The sequence below is a fragment of the Sceloporus occidentalis genome, unplaced genomic scaffold (assembly GCF_023333645.1).
Source record: "Sceloporus occidentalis isolate IW3139 unplaced genomic scaffold, rSceOcc1.0.p SCAF_5, whole genome shotgun sequence".
Classification (NCBI taxonomy): Eukaryota; Metazoa; Chordata; class Lepidosauria; order Squamata; family Phrynosomatidae; genus Sceloporus; species Sceloporus occidentalis.
The window spans coordinates 35,119,923-35,132,088 of record NW_028316985.1 but is presented as its reverse complement, the minus strand read 5'-3'; the positions used below and the strand labels follow the sequence as shown (position 1 = coordinate 35,132,088).

The window sequence follows — 12,166 nt, the reverse complement described above, 5'->3', positions numbered from 1 at the left end:
CTCTGTCTCTGTCATTCTCTCTCTGTGTGCCTTCCTCTCTCTCTCTCTTTGTCTGCCTGGCTCTGTCTTGTTCTGTATTGCTCTGTCTCTGTCTCTCTCTGTCTCTGTTATTCTCTCTGTCTGTCTATCTGCCCCCCCTCTCTCTGCCTGTCTCTCTCTCTCTGTGTCTGTCCTTCCTTCCTTCCTTCCTTCCTTCCTTGCAGCCAGGAGAGGGTTAGGAGGGAGGCGTGGGCGGGGGCTCCGAGGGGAAGAGCCCGTGACGCGCCTCCTCTCTCCCTCCAATCGGCATATAATCCAGAGAGCCCTGGCTCCTTCCTCGGCTGCTGCTGGGTCTGCGAGGGGCCGAAAGGCAGCGCCTGTCCCTGGCTCTCTCTCTCTCTCTCTCTCCCTCTTGGCTTCCCTGCTGCTGCTGCTGCTGCTGGTGCCCCCCTCTTTCCCGGGGCCTGCCCCTTTTCTCTGCCCTCTGCCCCCCGGACGCTGCCACCCTGAAGTTTCTGGTGGTGCTGCTGGCCGCAGGGATGCTGGCTTTCCTTGGTGCAATCATCTGCATCATCGCGAGCGTCTACCCTGCGGCCAGCACCCGCAACGGCGCTCTCCAAGGTGCTGAAAACGGCTCCAGCGCCCCGGGCTCCCCGGCCGGGGCCCACGCCCTGCTGCCGGCCGAGAAGAGCCCCCTGGGGGCCCTGCACCACGGCGCCGCCGGCGAGGGGGACTCCCTGCTGGAGCTGCTGGCCAGCGCCCGGCCCCACCAGCCCCAGCACCCGCAGCTCTTCAGCCGCTTCCTCTGCACCCCTCTGCTGGCCTCTGAGTGCCCCCCGGAGGGGGGCGGCCCCCAGGGGGACACTCCGGCTGCCGCCCCCGAGGAGCTCCTCTTCCTCCAGAGCACCGCCCAGCAGCTCCGCCAGACGGCCCAGCAGCAGAAGGAGCAGATCCGCACTGACCAGGAGACCATCCGGGAGCTGACCACCAAGCTCAGCCGCTGCGAGAACGGCCTGGAGCTCACCTTCCAGGACAGCCCCTGGGGGGGGCCCAGGCCGGACACCATGGGGGACCTGCCCTGGGACTCCCCGGCCATGATCCACGAGCTGGAGGAGGCCGTCCGGACCCTCAAGGACAGGATCGACAAGATCGAGGTAAACCTAGGGGAGACCTTCCCCAACTCAACTCTACCCAACCCTACCCTACCCAATCCAACTCAACTCAACTCTACCCAACCCTACCCAATCCAACTCAATTCAACTCTACCCAACCCTACCCAACTCAACTCAACCCTACCCAAACCTACACTACCCTACCCAGCCCAACCCAACCTCCCTCTTTGCCCTGGAGGAATCAGGGCTACATTGACTCATAGACCAAAGCAACTACAGTACCCCTGGCATGGTCTACAATCATAGACCTTGACATGGCTTAGACTCATAGAGTTGGAAGAGACCTCAAGGGCTATCCAGTCCAACCCCATTCTGCCATGCAGGAAGACACAACCAAATTTTCCTCAACAGATAGCCATTCAACCTCTGTTTAAAGACCTCCAAAGAAGGACATCTTGCAACTACAGTATCCCTGACATGTCCTACAATCATAGACCCTGATATGGCTTAGACCAGTGGTCCCCAAGCTGTGCTCTTTAAGGGATTTTGGACTTCAGCTCCCAGAATCCCATACTATTGGCCAACTTGGCTGAAGCTTCTGGCAGCTGAAGTCCAAAATCTCTTAAAGGGCACAGTTTGGGGACCACTGGCTTAAACTCATAGAGTTGGAAGAGACCTCAAGGGCCATCCAGTCAACCTCATTCTGCCATGCAGGAAGACACAAGCAATGCAGATGGCCATCCAGCCTCTGTTTAAAGACTTCCAAAGAAGGAGATCTTGCAACGACAGTTTCCCTGACATGGCCTAAAATCATAGACTTTGACATGGCTTAGACTCATAGAGTTGGAGGAGACCTCAAGGGGCATCCAGTCAACCCCATTTTGCCATGCAGAAACTCACAATCAAAGCACTCCTGACAAATGGCTATCCAGCCTCTGTTTAAAGACCTTCAAAGAAGAAAACTCCACCACTCTCCAAGAGAGTGTGTGGTCCACTGTCAAACAGCTCTTACTGTTAGGCAGTTCCCTCTAATGTTTTTGATAGCTGGTAGCCCCTCATCCCTCCCCACCCCCATGCTTTTCCTCACCTTTTTACCGTGTGCCAATCTTGGAGTCTCCTCAGGGTGACCAGAGGTCTTCACCACAAAGCAGGACAAGGCACTGAAAATGTAGGGCATTCAAAGAAAAGGGCATGACCAAAGAACAGTTCAAAACACTCCTAGATACCTAAATTCATGTTTCTTAGTTATTCTCAAAATTGAGGGTTTTTTTGGTCCTGGAAAAGGAGGATGTCTGGTCACCCTGAGTCTCCTTCTTTGGAGGTTTTTAAACAGAGCCTGGTTGGCCATCTGTGGGATGCTTTGTGTATTTTTGTATGGTACTTTTGTGTATTCTTGCATACAAATTGCATACGAGTGGGAAGAGTGGTCTCTTCCCACGTTATGATTCTATGATTCAATACACATTCGCTTTCCCTCTTTGGCATAATCACAGGTTACTATTACTCCATCATCTACAAGCATTTATTTACAAGCCAACACAGAGTGGGCCAGGCCAGGTGAGACTCACCCATGAATGGGAAAGCAGGGTCTGCTAGGAAAAGGGAACTGCAGATCACTTCTAGCATAATAAGGGAACAGATGGCAACTTCATCCTGATCAAATAAATTAACTTCAGGCTAGATGCCGCATTGAACATCATGGGTGCATGTTGCCTCAGTTGCACAGGCTGGTTCACCCTCACTTAACAGTGGTCCTCTTCATCCCATACCCAGCTTCTGCCAGCCTGCCTATTAACAACCATTCAAGATCAGCCCACACAGAAAAATATAAATTATCCCCCCACTTCAGCAAGAAAATGATATTTGTTTGTGAGCATTCCCTTTCCCCTTATCTTCTGCCCATAGGGATGTGGCAGGTTGTAATTGCATTTTAATAATTCATGCCATTAAAAGAAATTTAATCACAGCTGTGATGCATAGTTCTGGTAAATTGCAAGGCCTTAACTAATGACTGCCTGATTCTGGGACCTGAGGATGGAGGAATTGTTGGCAGATATATTAAATACAGAGAGCCAGTATGGTGTAGTGCTTTGGCTATTGGACTAGAACACTGGGAGATCAGAATTAAACTCCCCTTCCCCAGCCTGGCCATGGAAACCCGCTGGGTGACCTTAGGCAAGTCACACTCTCTCAGCCTCAGAGGAAGGCAAAGGCAAATCCTCTGTGAACAAATTCTGCCAAGAAAACTCTGCGATAGGTTTGCCTTAGGGTCACCATAAATCAGAAATGATTTGAAGGTACACAACAACAACACTAAATACACTTGACAGAATGTAAATCTTTGCCCTAGTACCCTCTATAAGCTGTCTCTCCTTACTGGAATACACATGATACTTGTCACAGAAATAGACTATGTGTAGAAATATGCATGTTTGCAGATAAACAAGAAAGAAACCACATAAACAGAGACATCCTTGATACTTGAGTAACACTACCACTCTTCCTGTAGCAGCCACATGGTCCCAAGGCAATATAAAATCCTTAGAGAATATTTTATTTCCAGCCATGTTTTAATTAAGGCTCAAGGGACTGAGCTTTTATATTTTCAACTGAAATACTGTATGTTATGAAAAGAGCTACTGGGCAGTTTGCATATTAAAGCTTCTGATAACAGAACTGGCCTGTGAAATCTGGTTTTGTATTAATTGATTCCAATTTGCTCATTTTGAACTAATTATTGCTTCCATTCCATGCAAGCCTGGTCTGGTCTCTGTGTTGTAAACTACTTGAAATACTTATATTCTTATTTTCCTTCTGTGCTGTGCTGTATCATTACTACAAACAGCTCTTTAGAGTAATGAAGATAACAAAATAAATTAATGAAGATGGATCCAGTCATTCTTGCTCCTAGAGCAGACCTATTCATATTGGGAGGTCTGTTACTGTCAGAGATATAATTGTACTCCACTGTAGTTTTCTACACAGCAGATATGAATTACTACCTGGCTAGCATACTAGATAAATCTGGGTCTGTATATGTGTGTGCTCAGTTATAATATACAGACATTTATTTAATAATGTAAGAAATTACTTCAGATCTACATACATTCAAGAGACTGGCTGCAGGTCATTTGCTCTTCTCTCTTCTCAGTATTATTTTTTATCATTGCACATCTCAGAATTCTTGCCCCAGATTTCTTCCCCTTGTCTGATTAGAAATGGATGAGAGGAGACAACTACATCCAGCGTTTCCCTTGAGAAGCTCTTCGTGTGTTTAAATGAAAAGGGAAAGAGGAAAAGAAGGCTTGGACCTTCCTTCCCCATAAGTGTGTTTTGAGTAGTTGATGCTAAGGCTGGAGGTTCTGTGCAAAGAGTACCACTGTGCATATTGGTGATTTTAAAACCCAAAAGAAGTCAGTTCCAGTCTCTGATTGTAGTCTGTTTATCAAATACAATTAGAAACACATGGTTGTTATATTGAAAAGATGGTTAAGCCTGAGGGCAGGGGCTGGCCTATTGATTGATTCTTGTGAGCTGCTCTGGAAGCATTGGATGAATTGACAAATGGGGTAGAAACACTTCATATGCATTTAACTGCTCACAGTTTAGATGTATAGGTACTCTGTAAAACAAACAACAGATAGCTGTAAGTATGCAGCAGGTGTATGCAACTGCAGGAGAAAATAAACTCAAACTGGCCCTCACAGGTTCTCCATTTAGCGCTTTGGCCAGAGCTTGGTATTCATGCCTGGGATGAAGCCATGGCTGGTAACCTCAGGTTCTGGACCGCCTATGACCTTGTGTCCTGACAGAAGCTAGCAAAACACTATGTATAACCTAGATTCCCATAACAAATCTGTAAAAGGTTTGAGTACCACTGAGTTACACTCTGCCATCTTGATGTAGGATCAAGGCCAGGAACTTTATGGATGTGATGCCCAACTTAAGGAGTTCTCTCCTCAGGGGAGCTCACCTGGGGCTGATGTTCATTTCCTGCCAGAATCAGATGAAGATCTTTCCATTTTCACATACTTTTAATTTTTAACCTACAGTGGAACTGTTTTAATTGCTCCATTTACCCTGCTGCTTATTGATTACTGTTCTTACTTTGATCAGTACTTCTCTGTTGTTTTTAACCTAATTTCTATAAGCTGCCCTAGTAATGGTGTTTTGACCTAGTGAAAGTGGGGTATTTGAAGTTATCATAACATAAAGATGGAGTATATGCATTCATAAAATAACCTATTTTAAATTGTTTGTTTGAATTCAAGCTTCCAGGGATGCTGTTCACCCTACATACAGGAGAATGCATAATCAGTGAAGAAACCCACAATAGAACGTGTTGAGCAACATGCTTCTTTCTTTTGGATTCCCTCTGGCTAAGCTATGAGCTTGGCTGTAAGGATAGGTTTATTAAAATTTCAAGGCACAGAAAATGCCATATTTGTTTAATTATTAATACCAGGGCTTGGAATGTTTTTCAAAGTTATTCATTTCTGTTATTCATGCTGGGCTTTTTTTAAAAAGTATTTCGTTGTCATTACTCATTTTGTTGTTGTTTTATACCTTCATGTCATTCTGACCCTACCTTAGAGTTTTCTGAAGCTGAGAGTATGTGACTTGACCAAGGTAATCCAATGGGTTTACCACAGCTGAGCAAAGATTCAAACCCATGTCTCCAGAGTCATCCAATGCTCAAATCACTGTGCCATGCTGGCTCCTTACAATGTTGAAAGATAATGCATTGTGCATTACACTGATTAGCTTTTTCCCCCCTCCTTAACTTTTATTAATTAAAGAAAAACACCTTAAGATTAGGGGTAGCTGGTGGACCTGTTGCTATGAGGAAACTGAATGCTTTTGGTTTTACAGTTACTCCTTCCATAGCTACTCTGGGTTACTGTCATTAACTGACTCAGTGAATCCATACCAGGTTTTAATTAAGGCTTTAAAGAGTGTTCTCCAAAATATTGAGTCCTATTGCTAAATAGATTCAGCATCTTGGGTTGGTCCTTTAATTTTAGCCAAAACCTGGAATGAATTCACCACTCTACATATATGGGAGCCACTAGCTGCTACTGTTGTGCAAAAGCTGTCCAGATGCTGTACCCTATTCCTGACAGAGATGCAGTACTGAGAGAGCTCCCAAACTCCCTGAAGTGTCTGTAAAACCAAGAAGAGATTCACTGCCCCTGTGGGGACAGATCCACTGGCCACCCTTGCTCAGAACTGGTAAGAATATAACTGAAAGCTTTTTACAAATCTAACCAAAATGCTGCTAAAATGCCCAGACGTCCCCTTAAAATATAACCTACTTGTTTCACTTGTAAAATCCTCTTAAAATGTAATTTGTTTGTTACACCAATAACAGCCCCTGATGCCTTGCTTTTGGAATATAACTTTGGCTGCAGCCAAGTTGCAGAATTAATTCAGTGTGAGGCCGCTTTAACTGCCATGGATCAGTGCTATGGATTTCTTTGATGCAAGTTATCAGTTCTTTGTTTGGTGAGACATTTAGCATTCTCTATCAGTCCAGGCTGTCTCTCAGTTTGCCACAACAAACTACAAATCTCAGCATTCCATAGGTGGGAGCCATGGCAGTTAAAGTGGTGTCAAACTGCATTAATTCTGCAGTGGGGCAGTGTCCTTAAATGCTGCCATCACCAGTTAATTCTACAGATATCTACATATCCGAGCTCTGACATTTTCTATCAGTCATCCCAATCCTGCTTCAAAACTCTGAGCAGGAAGTTTATACACCTTCTCTCTTATTGTGTTTGTGTTTTGTGACACTCCTATTACCATCCTAGCTTTCAGACCATTGAATTGCACTGGCTGTCTCCTGGAGCTGTCTTTTTGACAACAAAGAAGTAAAAAAATGTCCCCGACAGTTGCTAAGGGACATTGCTGACAGACTTGTGCTTTCCTATAGCACTCTCACACATAAGCCCTTACTGTCAGACATGGCCCCAGAGTTCATTTGCTGAACTTGTCTCCAAGACATCTAGAAGAATGCTGATGACACGCACAATACACACGCACTCCAGAGAATATCCCTCATACTCTCCTCTTCCTCCTTACAACACTAGCCTATTCATCTTGAGTCAAACTGTCAGTGAAACCTATTTCCATGTAAGAGTGCATAAGGTTTTAGGCTGAATGAAACAGCAGAAGCACATCCACATCCACATGCAACTATATTACTCTTATTTTATAGAAATGAGGGAAATGAGCTTGTATGCACATATTGGTTTAGAAATGTTGCTCTGAGATTATCCGTGAACTACTGAGAAGTCTTTTGGCATCATAGTGTGACACAGCAGCTAAAAGAGCTAATGCGATTCTGGGCTGCTTCAGTAGAGAAGTAATAGTACCATTCTATTCTGCTTTGGTCAGGCCTCACCTGGAATACTGTGTCCAGTTTTGGGCACCACAATTCAAAGAAGATGTTGACAAACTGGAGCATGTCCAAAGGATGGCGACCAAAACAGTGAAAGGTCTGAGAACCATGCCTTATGAGGAGCAGCTTCAGGAGCTGGGTATGTTTAGCCTGGAAAAGAGAAGGTTAAGAGGTGATATGAGAGCCATTTGAAGGGGTGTCATATTGAGGAGGGAGCAAGCTTGTTTTCTGCTGCTCCAGAGACTAGGACACAGGGAAATGGATTCAAAGAGATTCTTCCTCAAAATTAGGAAGAACGTCCTGACAGGAAGAACTGTTCAGCAGTGGAACACAGTCCCTTGGAGAGTGATGGTTTCTCTGTCCATTGAGAGTTTTAAACAGAGGCTGGACTGCCATCTGTCAGGGGTACTTCAATTGTGAGTTCTTGCATGGCAAGGAGTATGGGCTGGATGTCCTTGAGGTCTCTTCCAACTCTATAATTCTATGATTTACTGACTGTAGTACCCATTGTTGGTTGGGAGATAATTTAAAAAGGTAAAACTCCTCTGGAGGATGACTACCTCTCTCCTTGAGTGCTCAAACATTCTTAATATTGCATATTAGTCTCAGTTGCCCTTGTGAGAGCATGGGGCTCCCAATGAGCTACCAAATCCACTACTCTGTATGCATGAAAAAAATAATTAGCATGTCTCCTAGGGCTTTCCCAAAGTGATTTTTTTTCGTGTGCCACATGGCTTATATGTTAAGTCCCAAATATCTCCAAATTTGCTCAAAATCTGCCCAGCTATGCAGTGAGAGACAGAAAAATATTTCTTTATACAGTTTAAAAAACATTGTTTGTAAAACACAAGTGATCAAAAACTTTCAAATGATTTTGTGCCACACAACTCAGTATTCATGACATCAAGAACTGATGTGCACCTTGTGCTTGTCCCGTGAGTTTCGTGTCATTCATGACATTAATCAGATCCCAAATTTTGTGAAAGTTCACTAGACATTTTCCCACAGTGCTTCGGGTCACTTTGAAGATATGCTGTTTAAATTATGCATGCGTCCTAAGAGTCCGGAAGCCTTGCCAAAGCCACGATCCAGTACTAAGGACTGGAGCGCAGCTTTGGTGCAGCTTCTGGCCTTTAATATGCTTGTGTCATTTAAACAGCATGCCTCCAAAGTGACCCGAAGCAGCTTTATTTTGACCTGTCTGTTCAGGCCCTGTGTTACAACATTTTAAAAATTATTTGGAGCATACAGTTGAAAATGATATAAAGCAATGTTAAAAAAAAAGTACGCATATAATTAAAACGGTACAGCATCCTCACAAAAGCACCCTCTTAAAAGCCCTTTTTTAAAAAAACCTGGAGTTCTCAAAAGCCCATCAGAATAAAAAAGTATTTGTTTGCCAGTGGAAGGACTGCAAGGAGGGGGATTTTCTAGCCTCCTCAAAAGGAGAGCTCCAGAACTTGGGGCAGCCAGCAAGAAAGTATGCAGTTAAGTCAGTTTTCTGCACCGGTGCAATTTTCATCCCATTGTTGTTGTGTGATTTCAAGTCAACTTATAGGACCCTAAAGCAAACCTATCTGAAGCTAAAAGTATGTGACTTGCCCAAGGACACCCAGTGGGTTTCCATGATCAAGTGCAGATTCAAATCCTGGTCTCCAGACTCATAGTCCAAGCCCCAAATCACTATGCCACACTGGCTCCTTTTTCATCCCATATTTGCTGCATTTGCTGTACAGAATGGAATTGGTCTGCCTCCTGGCAGTTCTGGAGCTGCAGGCTGAGAAGCGTAGCGACATCAATAGGACAAACTCTGCTTCTCTCTTTCATTTGCTGTAACACCAACAATTATATGTGTCTCCAGTTTGAAACCTGCTTGCAAGATAAGTGGGAGAATGACACTAGTGTTTTGGGTGCTCTTTTGGAAAGGTTACCTCTTTGGACCACACCACCCAGCCACTATATGAAGGTTTGATCTAAAAATAATAATAATAACTTGACCAAGTTTCACCTTTCCAAGTGCCCGACACAATTGTCTGACTGAATGTTTGTTTCTTCCTTTATTTTTTTTTAAAAGACTGACCCTTCTTTTCCAGAGAGCCAGCATAGTGTAGTGTTTTAAGTGCTGGATTACAAAGTTGGAGATCAGAGTTCAACATTGAACAAGCAAGCCACACTCTCTCAACATTAGAGGAAGGCAATGATAAACATTCTTTGAACAAATCTTGCCAAGAAACCCCCATGATAGATTATGGTTGCCATAAGTCAAAAATGGCCTGAAGGCACACAACAACACACACACACATACACACTGCATTGACTTGTCGCCCAGCGATACAAGATGGTAGCCTTCCTGACTGACAGCATTGTGCAAATCTGGCTTCTAAAATCTGGTTGCACATCTGCAGTGAGTTTGTTTCCACAATCTGTTCACTGTTGCATGTGTATAAGCCCTGCCATTAGGCAGAATGAGGCAGCTGCTACAGGCACCGGATTTGGATTTCATGAAAGGCTAGCAAATTATTTGTTATTTACTATGTTGTTATTGTATTTTAATGCCAGGGAAGGGTCATATCTATGCCTGTGGATTTTTTTGTTCATGTGCCAAAATACCTTGGCTAGCTTTGGGTGCTATGTGCCTTATTTGGTAGGGCGGAAGAGAGCCAAGTATTGCCTGAGGCAGCAAAATGTTTAGTCTGTCTGTACACAAACCTGTCAGCTTCTCTCCTTGGGCCAAAGTTTGCTGCTACTATCCAGATTGAATCCCTGCTTGGTACTTTCTGGTTAGGTCTTGACATAATTTAATAAACTTCTGTGTTTATTCCTGGTTTTCATAACATACTGGTGAAAAGAAAGCTTAGGTGGTTATAATGTTCTGGTGGTGGCAGTGAGGTAGAGCTGGATTTAAATCATGCTTACAGTAGAATGAAAGAAATCAGCAGGACTGAAGTTAATTGAGACAAACACATCCTGTTACTTCAGTGGGTCTAAGTTTTATGTTGGAGCCAGCATGGTGAAATGAAGACCAGGGTTTGAATACCTACTGTGTCACCTCAGGCAAGTCACACATTCTCAGCCTCAGAGGAATCCATTGGCAAACCTCATTCTAAACAAATTTTGCCAAGGAAACCCATGGTAGTTTCACTTTAGGGAAACAACTTGAAAGCACACAAGAGTTAGATGGACTCTCTGGAATGGGAATTCTAAATACTTTTCCTTAAATTGCAAATCCCAGGATTCCATAGGATGCAGCAAGGGAAGTTGAAGTGGAATCGTAGTGCTATAATTGTAGAGCCTGAAAAGGCCATACATGTCAGGAGTAATACAATTGTGTAGTTTGAAAGGGCCCATAATGATAGTGGAGGGAGAAATGGAGGCAATGGAGGAGCCTTGAGCAGTGAGCATTTGTCGCTCCTCCTCTTCCGTTGCCTTACTTCCTCCTCAGGGAAACAGCTAGGGGAAAGGGCCAGCACCAGGGACAGTAGCACCAGGCCCTACACACCTTCCCCAGAGTGTGAAGAGGGCCCAAATGGATGTCATACCTCCTCTGGGGTGTCATCTGGTGTGGTCTGCACCCCCAAGAATGCCTCAGTTATGCCACTGCATAATGGTTATTCCAGCTACTGGAGGAAGCTCTGCATGCAAAGACTGGGAAAGGAGGCATCTTGTATGTTTCACAAGATTCATTATAAATCAATAAAGCTCCATGCAAGTTGAGCAGGAGCTTCTGAGACAGCCCTCTTTATCATATGTGAATTTGCTAAAGGCTTAGCAGCTGCTATGAGGTTGTGAGTTTCTTGATGTCTTGGCAACTGAGGGCTTTTGATCTCCTTATATAAAGTGTGTATGGCTGTTTGACAATGAATGAAATTAATTGAATCTAAGTAGACTCACACACTGCAACAGCATTGGGGTTCCTCCCTCCCCATACAAACACACAAACATGTACACACACACACGCAGACACACACACACACCATTCCCCCCCCCCCACTCCAGACACTGACATTTCACATGATTAATATTACCTGGCATATTTCAATCTTTTTGATCACTCAGGAGCCCAGAAACATAAGCAAACTCTCGCACCCCGCCCTCGCTTCAGCAGATGGGAAATTATGAGCTCATCCAACAGCTTTTAAATCTGTGTTCTGAACATTTCCCTCCCCCCTCCACTTTCCAAATATTCTCTGATAAATACCACCCACTCCCCATTGCTTTCAATAAGGTTATGGGAGAAAGAGAGGCTTCAGGCAGGCTGTTAAAATTCCCTGACAATTTACAGAGCAACCTTCCCTTAGGGTGAAATATCTGACACATGTCGCTCCCCATCAAAGGGTAAAGCAGAGAAAACCCAAACTCTGTAATTCTCAGGCTTTAGGAATTTCCCACAACAGCAACAACTGGCTAAAGTGTGAGCAGGTAAGCTACTAAGGAAGGTCGGAAGCAGAATATATATTGATAAGGAGCTTAAACTTAGAGCCCGAACAGACAGGCCAAAATAAAGCTGCTTCTGGTCATTTTGGAGGTATGCTGTTTAAATGATGCATACATCCTAAGAGTCTGAAAGCTGCGCCAAAGCCACACTCCAGTCCTAAGGACTGGAGCGCTGCTTTGGTGCAGCTTCTGGCCTCTTAATATGCATGTGTCATTTAAACAGCATACCTCCAAAGTGACC

General features: G+C 44.4%; 1 protein-coding gene across 2 annotated transcripts in view; it reads left to right on the top strand.

The window, feature by feature from the left end:
- The first annotated feature begins 423 nt into the window (after positions 1-423).
- NPTXR (neuronal pentraxin receptor) overlaps positions 424-12,166 on the top strand; it is a 36,960-nt gene continuing 25,217 nt past the window's right edge. For both annotated transcript variants that reach the window (XM_089528214.1, XM_089528212.1), the window contains exon 1: positions 424-1,133. In XM_089528214.1, the coding sequence (XP_089384340.1) occupies positions 519-1,133 (615 nt within the window). In that variant the 5' untranslated portion in view covers positions 424-518. The remainder of the gene's footprint in view (positions 1,134-12,166) is intronic.